The sequence below is a fragment of the Rhipicephalus sanguineus genome, chromosome 1 (assembly GCF_013339695.2).
Source record: "Rhipicephalus sanguineus isolate Rsan-2018 chromosome 1, BIME_Rsan_1.4, whole genome shotgun sequence".
In the NCBI taxonomy this organism is placed as follows: Eukaryota; Metazoa; Arthropoda; class Arachnida; order Ixodida; family Ixodidae; genus Rhipicephalus; species Rhipicephalus sanguineus.
In genome coordinates this window covers 298,239,485-298,254,052 of record NC_051176.1, presented here as the reverse complement: position 1 = coordinate 298,254,052, position 14,568 = coordinate 298,239,485, and the positions used below count along the sequence as shown (strand labels likewise).

The 14,568-nt window shown below is 45.3% G+C and overlaps 1 protein-coding gene across 2 annotated transcripts in view; it reads right to left on the bottom strand.

The window, feature by feature from the left end:
• Positions 1-14,568, bottom strand: part of LOC119379341 (sushi, von Willebrand factor type A, EGF and pentraxin domain-containing protein 1) — a 166,821-nt gene that overhangs the window by 89,928 nt on the left and 62,325 nt on the right. For both annotated transcript variants that reach the window (XM_037648621.2, XM_049411937.1), the window contains exons 2-3: positions 6,561-6,624; positions 3,838-3,884 (exon numbers count right to left, since the gene is read on the bottom strand). In XM_037648621.2, coding sequence (XP_037504549.1) covers positions 3,838-3,884; positions 6,561-6,624 — 111 coding nt within the window. The remainder of the gene's footprint in view (positions 1-3,837; positions 3,885-6,560; positions 6,625-14,568) is intronic.

Below are 14,568 nucleotides of genomic sequence, written 5' to 3'. Positions count from 1 at the left end.
TTAATCCCTTCTATTTTATTGCCGATATTGTAGATATTGTCACGTCATTGTGACAGCGAAGAAGGCGGCAGTTAGACTAATAAAGACTAACCTCTTTACTGGGCGGGCTTGTGCCCAGGAAATCAAGTAACACGCACTCCAGCACAGCTAGTCGCCGGCTGTCGAATCTGATCTTTGCTGAAACTCGTCGCCTTTTATACATGCATGATCGAAGATTCTAGTGTTATCGTTGGCGCCCGTGTTAGTTACAGAATAATCTCGACTACTCGCGTGGCGCGCGCAATCTTATCGAAAAAGTCTAAAACAACTGGGAAGGTTCCCATACGTTCAAGCACGGTCTGCGCCGAGCGGTGGTTGCACGTGTAATAGGCCGGTCTCATATAACTACAGAAAGAAACGTGTGTGGCAATTTAGTCAAAAAGCTCAATGGTTGTGTCAGAGAAGTCATTGAAGGGACACTAAAGGCAAATAACAATTTATGTCAGAGTGAAAGCTCAATGTATGACAACGTCTAAAACGGCAGTATTATCAACAGCAGTGCCCCACTTACCGAGAAATTAGGCTGAATGTATCACACGATGAGCGCCACGAGTGGGACATTTTGGAAGTGATCCCGATGACGTGGGAGAGTCTGAATACCTTCCGTGCATCAAGAGGCGTATTAAAATGCTGCTTGTTCGTTTCTGTTTGATTCATGGAAAAAAGAACCTCTTTGCCGTTGCCATGGGGAACGGCGCGCGTGGTTCAAAAGTTTCGTTTTCGCCGAACCGCGCTTCGCCTGGCGCCCTGCTTCGCTCACACGGTCGCGTCTCACGTACTGCCGCGTGTGTTTTGCACGCTCGTGAAAGTCGCTCTGACAGAAAGTTCGACAAAATGCCGCATGCATGTGATGTTGCCGGGTGCCCGAATGGCGCACGCCGCCAGTGTACGCCGCCGCGCAGTAAAGGCGGGCAACGTTGGGCACGGCAACAGTGACGTGCGAAATACCGCTTGCAGGCGGGTGATTAGAAGTGCGCTAACACGATGCGGACCACTAAAACGTGATTTTATTTCAAAATAAGCACTTCATTTGCATAAAAGTAGCACTACGAGGTTTGTGTACCGCTATTTCAACAATCAACGTCGACTTAATATTTGCATTTAGTGTCCCTTTAACAGGTGTACTTGCAAAACATTTGTCAGCTCTAGCTGCCTGGCGTCGTCACCATAAAATTTCTTGAGCGTTCTGAAATCTTGTGCCCTCGACAGCCACACTGGAGCATGATCTTAATAAAACGGACTCAGCCCCCTTCCTCTTCTTATTTCAAATACTCAGAGACTGTGTCGCAATCCACATCATTTTGCTGTTCACAGACGTTACATGGAGAAGCAACCACTACTTTAAAGGCTGAAAACAAGCAGCACGCAGCGTATTAAATTGGTCATAACAGCGGGTGTTTCCAGTGTGTGCCATATAGAGCGAAAGCGGGAAACATCCTACTCATAAGCAGCGCATGAAAGCGTAAAGCGCCGGCACCAAGAAAAGAAATGCAGAGCAAAGAAAAAAAAACAGGCGAGTCTGCCGGCTCTGAATTGATTTGCTGCAATAGTAGCAGTGTCTCACGCAGCGGACACCGCCGTCTTTTCAACCTCAATTTTTTTTACGATGCACACAACGTCATCCTTGTCTGTTACAGTATAGTGCTTGTTGCGGCTTCTGATATACGTGCGCTTCCAGTGTTTGTGCACGGCGAGGAATTAAAAATTAGTAAGCAATGAACGCAACGATTAGCGCGTACACCACACATTGCCGCAGCGGCATGAGTTGTCTGCCAGTGGATGGCCGCCGCAAAAGCTTTCCCTTTACCCTACGGCGCAGGTGAAGCTGCGGTGGGCTGACGACACCAGCCGATGACTTGATCTGTCCACCATTCCTTTACGGTGACGGCCGTAAATCTAGTATCGAACTTCAACTACTGATGCAGTAAAACGGACGCAGCGACTCTCGGAACGGCTGTAACGATTTCACTAGAGCACTTGCAGCCCGACACAAGTTGCTTTACATCAGCTTTCATGCGCTCAAAGGACATAGTAAATCCGCGAAAAGGCAATCTCAGCCGCTCGCAGCGATAAGCAAATGATACGCTCTAAGCTCGCTAATTGCCTCTCTGGGCGGCAAAGCGTATTAGGACACCTTAATTAGACATCTACCCCTTCAGAGGTGTGCATTTTTCTGTGTGGCGTAGAACGCATTAACCTTGTAATGGCTATTTATCCCAACAACTGGCTGAATATTTATTACTCTGCACGGTATGCACGCCATTGTACTGACGCAGTTTTTTTTTCCGCACAGTATAGACGTTTACGCCCTCTTCGGGTTGTGCGAGAAGAAAGTGAGCAAGCCCGCATTCAAAACCATTGCGTATTCATTTAAGCTTGTCTTAAGACGTTTGTAAAGAGCGCGTCACCCAAGCGCTTTGCCACGGTTAAATGAAATTCCAGAATAACATAATACGACACTGCTCTATATTGAAGCATAATTTATTAACAGGTCTCCATCTATATTCACAGCAAAGCTGGCGTGCTCACGTGCAATTACGCATACTTTATCGGCACGTTATCAAAGTAAGGTTGTTAACTACTGATTAAAAGTTGGGACTTGATTGCTCACGTGCAGCGAATGAGTGCACGCAATGTTGAAATAAAATAGGCTTACTATATGCCATATAAGCGATTCAGTGTATTAAACGACCAGTCGTCACGCAACGATGTTTAATAGATCTTACTGCAGGCTATGCCAGCGTCCTTCGTGAATCTACAGCGCACAACTTATTCGCGCTTACGTAGCACATGGACGCGCAAGTCCATTCAACTGAACACCTAATCCTCAGCCCGTCTGCCGGGGCAGCTTGATCTTTCAGTGGGTTTCGCGCACATTGCCTTGCCCTTTGATTTTTGAAGGGTGGCTGTTACCAGAAATAGCCGCCATTTACATATTTGTTTTCTTGCTTCAGAGCAGATTCCTCCGGCGCCACTTATGCATGTATGCTCAATTCAATGTTATTGCCCTTGTCTTTGTTAAGACAAGGGCAATAAAATTACTGCCCTTTTCTTAGTTAAAAATTCGTCCTAGTCAAGGATAAAATAAAAACAAAAACCTCGACGGTTCCGACGTAATGACTGCCCTATGCCGCGAAATCGGGACACTGTAGCGGCCCTTAATCCAAAGGTGTATGAATAGATATATAGAAGCTAATGCCCCTCTCACACGACTGCATGTGAGCGGAAGAGCGGTTGTTTTCAACACGACGTGGCTGCCGCGTTTGGCGCACTATTGGCAAAAGGAAGCATGCCCTGCGCAATGATTATGGGAAAGAGCACAGGCAACGGCACCTTCCATGATGCAAAGTCTCGATAAGTGAAGCGTTTGCAGACGCACCGACATCTTTCTCTTTTTCGCATAAAGAAACGTCTGGTTTCTCTGGAGTTACTACTTACGCAACCCGAGCGAAAGCGCGCAGGTGCTTGTCAATTTTATTGCTGCTTACTCGTGCGGTCCCTTTTCTTTGTATTGATAAAACGGTGAAGCCAAAAAGAAAAAAAAATGCCAAGCCAGACACTTATATGGCTTCTTTATGCGAAAAGTAAGTCTGCGAGTATGCTTGCTGCAAATGTATGAGCCTTTAAATGGCATCCTAAAGATGAAACACGCTAAGTGACACGCTGTTTATCTACACTCTAAACGCCTTCAGATAGGCAGCATTGACGCACTCAGCGAAGATCAACATTACCGGCACTAAACCTGAAATGAGTGCGGGTCCCGTTTTTGATTGCAGGAAAACACAGAGTGCTCCTTACCATTAAGTAGAAAATTGCCTAGGAAGTGGTGATGCTCTGTATGTGATCTGAAAAAGATAAGCAAAACTTATTTCAATTAACTGCCGATAAAATCTCGCGTAAGCTCCTGACACCCGTACATCGCAAATCCGCAGTTTTGTACATCGATGTGTACGTTGGCAACATGAGGTGAGTGACAGAATTTAAACGAACCCGCAGGTTTTTCTTATTGTTAGTTGTAACTTGTATTGCACCCAACAAATTTTTCAACCAGAGCACGATTTGGAGTTGCTATAAAACAAAACAAGAGCAAGTGACTGGCACAGGAGTCTTTTTGTCGCTGATTTGTCGAGAACATATACTATTTTATCTTTGTGCCTGCGATAACTAATGATGCCACTACACTTCCATTAGGATAAGTTCTGACCCCCTTTCGTGTCTTATCATTCAATCTCTTCGACGACATGCGGGCAACTCTTGTTAACTTCATTATTATGTTGGAAGCAAGCAACGATAGAGCGGAGGGATATGTTGTTGTGCTGTAGTTGGTGCTCGCTTACAGACATAATTAACGCAGCTGAAAGATACAACTAAAAAGAAAGAAGAAACACTCGGAGAGGCATTTGTGTCGTGATGGAGCCTTCGTGCTGCTAAAGCAATGATAAAGGCCTGAAAGTAGCGCATTCTTGTCTTATACATATATGCGAGCTTTAAAGTCAGCCATATACTTTGTTCAGAGGCCAGTGGCTATCTCAGCAGTCTGAATTTTGTGATAACACCGAATGCACGCTAAATAACGTAAACCATAAATTAAGTCCGGGTCTGAATACACCTTCTACAATACAAAGTGTTGCAGCTAAAGCTAGTCACTTCCCGAACACAGTACCGCAGAATTAACAATATTCTATCTGGCGGAAATGAGAAACTGTTTCGCTTATCAGAGATCACCTTCTTTAGGAATATTGTTTCATTATCTTTTCTTTCTTTTAGTTTCTTGCATGTTACAAGTGCACAATGGAAGCCATACACTGCTCGAAGGATGTTTGCTGAGCAGAATTAATCCCAGTAAGAGCGGTAGTTTTCGATATGCAAATTAGTGTAGAAATGGCTCAGACATTCCCATCAGTTTTCCCAAAAGGCAGCTTTCTTTTTAGAAACCGTAGGAAAATATGCAGAACACTAATATATTTGCGATAAGGTTTTCAAAACAAACCCTTAAATACCCGTGGCCGTCTCGATAATCTCAGTGAGGAACCCCGCAAAGTGAATTCAGCTAAGCAGTTTCAAAATTTGTCTTAACGTAATTAAGAGAATCGGCGAACTATGGCTAAGTAAATACATCCACCTGCGCAAATATTGTCCATAGAAAACGAGCCACCTCTACTGAACTTTAACTCTAGGAATTAATATTAATAAGAACTAACAGACAATAATACCAAGAAAAGAAAACTCTAAGAATTAGTTATGTAGGCTGAAACACTCAGTAGAAATAGCGTAGTTCTGCACGCCCGAACGCACAGACAAAATTGAAAAATGTCATCCCGATGCATCCTAGCTGCTGCGCTATGTCATTAGGATGCACAACACTATCGTGCTTGGTCGAAAACACCTGGTTAAAAGAGAATATATAACTGACGCAAGTGTAAACACTAGACCACTAAGGAAAACAGGGAGAGGAAAATCGCATAAGGAGACATTGAAAAGTGCAAAAGCATCAAATACTTTAAGGTACCTATGTCGAAACATTTTTTCCGCTAAATCACTAAAACTGATGGCGTTAAACCTTCGTGACACAGTTATTGATCACTGTGCGCTGAACATGACGATGTCACTGGTTTCTTCGCTGTGGCTGAATTATTGCGCAAACAAAACACACACTCGCTAAACAAAAGCGCCACCAAAATAAGCTGCGACAAGTTCAACTGAAACGAACTTTTCGTACATTACTATATGTATTGGTCACATATGTGTATTTAAACGCCTGCCATATAAAACTGCAATCACGCCAGGAAAGCTCCGTGATTTGATTAAACTAAGAAATTATGGATATACTACGTTGGCGGCTTCCTGATCTTCTTTAGCCGCACCAGCCGAGAGGAATAAATTGTTAAACTCGCCTTGACGGTGCAGTAGCTTCAACGGAGTCGAATAAACTAAGGCGTATAATACGAATAACGCTGACATAGCGGCTCGACGCCTCTTACGCAGCACATGTGGGACTACGGGCAAAAAGATGAAGATGTATTCGTGCACGTGGAGGTTGTCGTAAAGAGTTAAAATCACTTTCAGTCAATTAGGCGCAACTTGCTGTGTATTTTTTTCTTGCATCTCTCTTACAAGGTTTTCCCGAACGTCATATATGCATTAAATACTCGTTCTAAGGCCTCCTTTTCAGGTAACGGCGAGTAAGCTGAACAAAAAGAGGAAAAAAGAATCTTATACAGCAAAGCGAAAGAAAAAACAAGGTGTCATATAATAGAAAATCCGATAAAATAAAAAAAGTTAACAGCCACCACGATACAGATTTCAGGCAATGGCAGTGTTAATGCGGGCAACTGCATCGCATTAAGGTCATCCTATCCGATAAGAGATTTTCCTGGAAGGCGATGGTATATACTTTCGCCGTATCGGAAACTGACACGCCTGTCATCCGAGATGTGCGCGCTGCATCATGCTGAAGTATGTGCAGGTGAACATCGGTAAAAATTCTCAGCAAAAGCTACGGGCGACTGAGTGAGGCTTACCTTCTAATGTGAGGGTGACGTTCATGGCGGTAAGGGAACGACACTGCGACCATGGCGGTTGCCACTGCAAATAAACGTAGAAAAATCAGATGAACACGGTGTCACTTTTCCGATGCCGATGGCCGCTTTGGCGAGGGAAATAACAGCATGACTACAGCGCCAGACAGTCGTGAGCGGGCATCGCTTCCTGCCGGTACAACTTCGAAAGCGACCTACTAAAACTGCTGCTACGCCTGACAAGTTGGTTGTTTCGCTGTTCCTCAGTGACCTGATCGAGGGACGAGCGACAAGGAGAAGACGCGATGATGATGGTGGCCTCAGAAAATGGCAGAACCCCACTGCGGGCCACGAGTGAGAGAAATTGAAATCAAAACAAAGCAATATAAAATGAATAAAAGAATGCGTGAAAAAAAAAGCAGTGCCCCTTGAAAGAGTAAAATAAAGAACCTGGACTCTTGCAGCGTCTAACATTTTCTTCTTTCTTGTCACACGTAGTGGCCTCGATGTGTCACATCCTTATTTCTCGTCCTTAGTTCATGACACATTATGCTTGATTATGATGATGCCATTATGTAATTGCAGATTGGTGCACTTAATGACATTACTATCTTAATTGCATACAACAATCATTGTACATTGGTTTAATTATTGTCAGATATCAGTTAACATACAAAAATATGCAACCTACTTGGGATTAGCCGGGTGGCGCGGGGTCTCCCCTGCGCCTTCTCGGGACCGAAAGGGAGTTCACTCACGATGACTCGCACAGAAAGAAAAGGGAGGGCTCTCTAATGGCACATAAGTCATTAATAGCGAATCCATAAGGAATTTTATAGAACGCAAATACTTAGGTACCGATAATTATTTGCGTTCGCTAAAGTTCGCCTGCCCGCTCAAGTTATTCGTGGCTCTGTACTCCACGATATTGCTCGAACTCATATTCAGGGCTGTGCTTTGCTTTCTCTTTTTTTCTTTCTTCAATACTGGTTTACTTCATGGGTCATGTGCAAGATTAGCCAGGCCAAAAGAGCTTACAACGCTTTCCAGATTTGGCTTGCAAAATAAGTTCTTGCGCCCATGAAGGCCGCCAAGTGAAGCGTAGAAGTAGCGCCGCAGACGCCATGCCGGCGTGCACTTTCCTCCTGCATGCGGCAATTTAGCCTCTACGCGGCTGTTTATGCCAATGGTTCTTCGAAAATTACATTTGATAACTCTCATGTACCATTTTAGAGCTAATTATGCTCTACTGAAAACACTAATTTCACGAAGCTTTTATTGATAAGTACTTAATTTTTGTAATTAAATGACACGGCGTCGCGATCGCTTGCTTGAGGGCACTGAGATATCATCTCGAGACCCAAGGACCACATGCAGCTAAAGTAACCTATGCATGTAATTTCAGCGTAGTGTGAGGCAAAAGAATTTCCGATTATTGTCTACGTTGACGGAATTTCGCTTACCAGCAGCGCTCACATGACTACGGCTTTTTACTCGTGTGCTGCCAGGAGTCGTTAACTCAAGGCCATTGCCACCGGCAGCCTTAATCGGCGGCTGCGACTTGAATGAAGCTGCGAATTGGCGTCGTATTGTTGGGGCCCCTTGAGCGCATCGCAGTCACTAATGTTTATTATTGTTTTCATTGCCTTGACCTCTTTATCGCCGCTCTTTTAAGCCCCTTAATTTTCATCCGAGCGACCGTGCGAGGAAAAGCTCGTGCAGCTGCTGTGAAGCATGGCTTCCACGCCCCATAATGAACGCAGTACCAGATGCTAAAGCAGGTTTCAAGTTGAAAATTAGATGGTAAGGGTGCACTCCGGCGGTAACAAATGTTGCGCTGTCAATAACGATGTCGCGTCAATGACGATGTTGGAACTCTTCTGCAGCTGGTCGTCTTATTGGTGCCATAAAACTCGAATCGCTTACAGGTGTGTTTTTAATGCGTGCCAAAACTACGATATGGTTATGAGGCACCCCTTGTGGAGGTTCCGGAGTATTTTTTTTTTTACCGACTGGAGTTTTTTCTTTGCTCGACTCACATTTTTTGTGGTAAAACATGAAACTATGTGAATTAAGAACTGACTGGAACGAGAGACTATCATTTCCATTCGTGTTTTCGGATAGTTTCGAGGGTTTCTTTCGAAAGTAACAAGTGTGAATCAAATAATCACAGCAACAACTGTAGCGGTATACGTAATAGCCGAGTAGGTGTGGTAGTCACTGCAGCGTCGTCGATAAACCGCAATCACCGGCCCGAGTTCCTTATCACCTGTCAGCAAGTCACGATTTAATCGACCACAGCTCGTGTTCTAGACTCACGTGGTTTTCAGGATAAAAAGGCCAAGTGCCAAGCAATAAACGGTTCACTTTCTTGTCGCTACTGCGTTGCGTCACTTCAGTGGCGACGAGGATGGGATGGAGTGCAAGGGGGAAGGAGTGCGCTTTATCGACGAGGCTGCAGTCACCTCACCAAGACGTGCCATATAAAATACCATTGTCCACCTAGCGCATGCTTTGTACGTTATTTTGTTCTTGGGGCCTACGTGTGTTGGGGAATCGGTGACTGCCGCTTTATGAATCACTTTCATCGCTGCGTTCTACCACTGATCGCCAGCTTCCTCTCATATCACTTGAAACGCTAGTCGCTGGCACCTACTAATTTTACTAGTTTAACTACTATTTTAATATTCATGCAGACGACCTTAGCTGATTTTTTACGGAGCGCAACCTACGTGAACTCCTATGCAACGCAAATAACGTACTCGCATTGCTCAATACATGATGCACAAATTATTCTTTATATACAATCTTTTAAAAGCGAAATTCACACTTTTTTGGCCAGGAAGAAAGAGAATTTACGCTGGACATAACCCTCCCACTTTGTTTATCTGCCATTCATGCATGCCCGTGGTTTTTAACACGAAAGTGTTTTATGCCGGGGTCCACCACAGCTCTACTGACGCATTTCCGTCACGGATATGACGTTGTAAAATATAAAGACTAACATATGGCAAAGAAAAAACTATAATAAAAAGTTCCGTCACCGGGAGTCGAACTTACGACCTCTCGATCGCCAGCGCGCAGTGGGAAACGACTCCGCCACAGACGGCATATTCTCTGCTATGCTAACGGCGAGCTATTTATGTACACCATTTGCCGGTGGCGGTACTCAGATATCGGCGGTACAGCGTATTTTCGTTATCACTAGCGAGATAGCGCGAAGGGTTCGAAGAGCGCGCTTTAAAAGTCGTTCTCCACGCGGATTAGCGCGCGCCTCGACAGGGCGTGGTCGCTCGTGCGGGCGCTTATCTCGTGATCTCGGTGGTTTGTACGTCTTGCGCTCTGCCTGAAGAGAGAGAGAACTTCGCTCACTGCAGCCGCCGCTTTTGCGAAAGGAGCGCTCTGCTCGCACAGAAATAAGTTACAACAGTGACAGTTCGCGCTCATCAAGTGTATGTTCGTTCCGCGCGTCCTTTCTGCTTGAGCAGCGCATTGCAAGTTTCGAGTGGCTTGCCGTTCTTTGCGTAACATTACAATTTGATGCTGTAGCATTCATTCCTTCGCGCTTGGGGCGAAAGAATGCACAACAAACGCTCAACTACGTCTGTGAAGACACGTTTCACTTTCGTGTTATACCGATTCCTATGACAGAGGGATCAGCCATGTTTTTTTTAAAAAGCTTGGGTGTTCTTTTTCAGAAATGTATGCTTTAAATGTACAGGCACAACACGTTCAGTTCATGGCACTTCTCGCACCCTCAGCATTTTAGCGCGCCTGCGGTTTCTCCCGCCACTGAAGTAATTCTCGCTTCCTATCAACATTGCCATCCTGCTTGGGTACCGCTAAACAGTTCCTAATAGAGCGAAAGAAAGCTGCGCGAATAATTGCAAACGTACCATAGACTTGACTTACATTGTAAATAAGATTTTTTTCCTCCTTAATTTGCAGCGAGTTGCTGACATCTATAATTCACCCTTATTAAGACATCGTTGCACTCGTATTGAAAATCATGATTCTTTCTTAAACCAAATAAGGAATTAACTACGTACGCATGTGCATACAACAGATGCAGCAAACATATTTGGAATATTCCCTTTACCCGTACTAATTGCAAGCCGTCAAATGCGACGATATTTACCACCACAAGCCCTAAGCTTTAGAGCGCATGGAACTGGTGAGGTATTTGTTTTCTTGCAAGAATGCTATTTCTTGTTACTAGTATTGCAATGTCTGTGCGGTGTGTGATATCCTGTTTCTTCTGCAATTGCATTGTAATCGGCGTGCAAGCCTTGGTGTAGCCGTAAGAGAGCTTCGTGATTTCGTACCGTCTCCACAACCTGCCCAGCATCAACACTGTGTTCTTGGTGCTGAAATAAAGTGACTAGTGTGTTAGCTTGTGAGACTGAAGTGCAAAGCAAAAATAGAGAGGACAAAAGCACATCGTCTCATCACCGTTCTCTTGCGCTTCAATTTATCCTTTGTCAATCCTTGAGTCCCTAAGACTAAGGCATAGAAACGGCAGGAGCTGTGCTAGTGGATTGTCTTGACTTGGACAGTCTTGGTGCTAGGAACCACATGTGCCTTCTCTTCTAGCTACAGTTTAGAGAGCAGTAAAATATCCGAGGCGAATAGGATACAAGTATTTGAGAACAACGACCCCTCGAATATCTAATGGGATATCGAAAATGAAATATTTTCTCATTTCTGAAAAGGCACGAAAATGAAGTCAGGCTCATAGATCGACGTCTGATACCGTCCACACAATCAGACGTTGCAATGAATGATGCGCTTGAAAATCGGAAGCAACTGCTTGCCATTATTAGGGACCGAGCGTAATCGCAGTGCTGAAACAAAGGAACAGCATGTTGCCAGTGGCAGTTAGAGCGTTCTTTTCGAAGAGGAAAGACGTACGAATTTTTCTAAAGTACTTGAGCTACATGGTAAATCAGATACTAGTCGAATAGCGCCAATTATTCGATCCGAGTTCGAGATTTCAAACATACGCACCCCTGCTCCCCCCTTTACATGTCACGTAGAAGCGCTCGTGCACATGACGTAACCAGTTCCAACAGGTGACGAGCTATTTTCTTTGCATTTTCGTCCTCGTGCTTGAAGTGCCATGAAATAACATGCGCCGTTGCTTCCCGCAAAATTATTGCGTTGAACGCGTGCAAGGCCGCTATTTTAAATATCTCTATTAAGGACGTATCATTTACATTTTATTCGTCAGAACTGCGCCCTATGTTAATAAAATGAACAAAAAAGAAAAACAAAAAAAAGACTGCGAGAAACGAGGGCGTGTCAAGGGCGTCTTGCACCCTTACGGCTGTAAAACATTTCCCCTAGTAAACTATCTCGTCACACACGTCAGAGTATAGAAAGTCATGTGTATACTCTGCGACTGCGGCGAAATGAGGAGTCGGGATATTACGAGCTGCGTTATATCGGCAACTTGTGCTTAGGCTGGCGTGTTGAGACGATCGGTTCAAAAGAAGATCACAAGACCGATCGGAGGCTCAAGTTTTACTTTTATTTGGGTTGAAAGGGCAAAGCTTTTCAGCTCAAGTATCCGAGCATTTGGCGATGAGATGAAGTGATATGTGGCGCCCCAAATTACGAACGCTGATTCACTTCTCCAGCGTTTGTAAATGCGAAGGGCGCATCCGAGAAAAAGTACAGAATTAATGAGTCAGCGCTGGCTAGAAGAGCCGCCTGCTTCCTCTGTGGACGGATCGCGTGACGTCTTCTCGAGAAAAGCGGGTCGCGGATCGGAGCTGCTGCGGTCAGGAAGGCGAAACGCCGCCAGAAATGGCCCTTCTCCCGGGGCCCACATGACTGGAATTAAATTCGCGCCCAGCACTGTTTGGCGCGGCCGTGATGAATTGGCGCCGCGGCCAATGGGCATCGCCGATGGTTCGCGGCTGGTGCGAAGAAACATTCTCCACGGAAATAAACGCTTGCATTCCTTTCCGAGCGTAACGACGGGCCGTTCGTGTTCTACGATCCGAATGGCGAGAAGACCACCGCACAGCGATGGCCGCGTGTCATGAGAAAACGGAGCCTGCGAGTGCGCTTTCGCCTAGAAAGGCTGTCGCACAACGACAGGGACTTTTATTCGAGGGCTCGAAATAACAAGTATCCAAAGAACTGCGACTAGGTACGCGCTTTGTTTTTAGCCGATGGCGAAATCACAGTACGAAAATGCATTTGTTACGTAGTCTCTTCATTTTTTCAGCTAATAAATGTTACTAACTATATCAACGGTTCCTTCTCTAGGTGTATGAATGGCGCCATTGTCATGGGAAAAGAAGTGTTGCGCCACGTTATACTAATTGCCGCACACAAAAAAGCAGCAAAAAGTACGACGTCGCATCTGAACCGCGAAACCGGCGTGAGAAAGTGGAGGTTCTGCAAAAAAAAAAAATAAGTCAACCGTGGGCTTCGCGAAGATGCTGGATACAGTGTACCGGCAACATTACCACTTCCTTTGAACTATCGACACTTCTTATAAATTCTTGCGCAGTTTACGTAAAGTGATCTCCTTTTACCTATAGCGCATTGAAAGTCCAGAGCCATTTCATGTCACCTCTTAAATACGTGAGAACGCTAGCCCTGACTGCCACCGAAGTGAGCTTCCACACTTTGAGTCTCGCTCATGTTTGCGCAGAAACCTACCGAACACATGCGATGACGGCAAGTGTATGACGGACAGTTCAGTACATATATGATAACCGGGTAGCGTGGAGCATCGGAATATACAGCTTTCGGAAGAGACTCCTCCTTATAGATCAGCCTTACCTTTAAGACCAGTTACGTGTACTGCGATTGCATCCGGAAAGAAATATCGAGGCGTTAGTTTGGTGTATCTGTAATAATTGTTGGCCCGTGCGTTCGACGTATCTTGGGGCACTTCGTCACGAGAAACAGTCTTGCCTATAAAACATAGATACGCGTTGTTCTGCGCCTTGAGAAATGACACGGACTTCAGACGGAGATTGGTACGTAAAACAAAGTGACGTCAGCGAGAGAAAAAGAGGGAGAGAGAAAACTTATTTATGCAGGCCTAAAGGATCATCCTCATTGGGTGGAGCCCTTAGTTGAGGGCCCCATTGGCTCGCGGCACACCACGTGCCCGCTGGATCAGCCGACGCTGCTCCTGCGGCTCTGAGCTGGTCAGCGCAGTCTCCCAGGAGGAATGTGAGGGTGAAGGAATAGGGCGGCAGCCCGGTGGTTGTGGGCATTCCCAGGTGCAGTGATACACCGTGGGCTTCGCTCCACAAAAGGGGCAGTATGAGGGATATTGTGCGGGGTGGAAGAGATGAAGGATGTAAAGGCCGGGGAATGGATTAGTCTGAAGGTGCCGCAAGGCAACAACGTCCTCTCGGTTAAAGGATTTGTGTGGTGGTGCGAAGTACGAGAAAGCTTCCGAGTGATGGTGCAAGATTCGATAATCCGGCGGCATTGAAAGCTCATTAAAGGGGCCCTGCGACACAATTTGAGCATGTCTTTTTCATTGGTTCTTCTGGCACTGTGGAATGCACCGATATTGTTGCGCAAGTGGCAACGCCGAAATCGAAGCGGTTATAATTTTAATTCACGGGATAAACTACCTTGATTTCGCACTATGGCGACACACATCGGCTATTTCTGTTACAGGAAGTGGCGTGATGTCATGTGACAGTGACGACAAAGACCGTTCGTTTTTGATTGGCTTGACGCGACACGTGACGTGCAATATTCATATGGTGGTAGCTAGGCCATATACTACAGAGGTCTAAGAGGAGCAAAACCCCTTTTTATGCTTTCTCAGAAACAAATGATTCCTGTTTCTAACTGATATATTTTAAAACAGCGAACACGACGCTAGGTGCGTTGTGGAATGGTAATCAAACGATACTCTTCCGCGTTTTGTCTTTTGCGGCATCGAGCGACACCGGCCACACCGGCACCTGCGAAACACGCAATGCTCAATTCGGCGCGATGCTGTCAACGAAAAAAAATAAAAAATTCT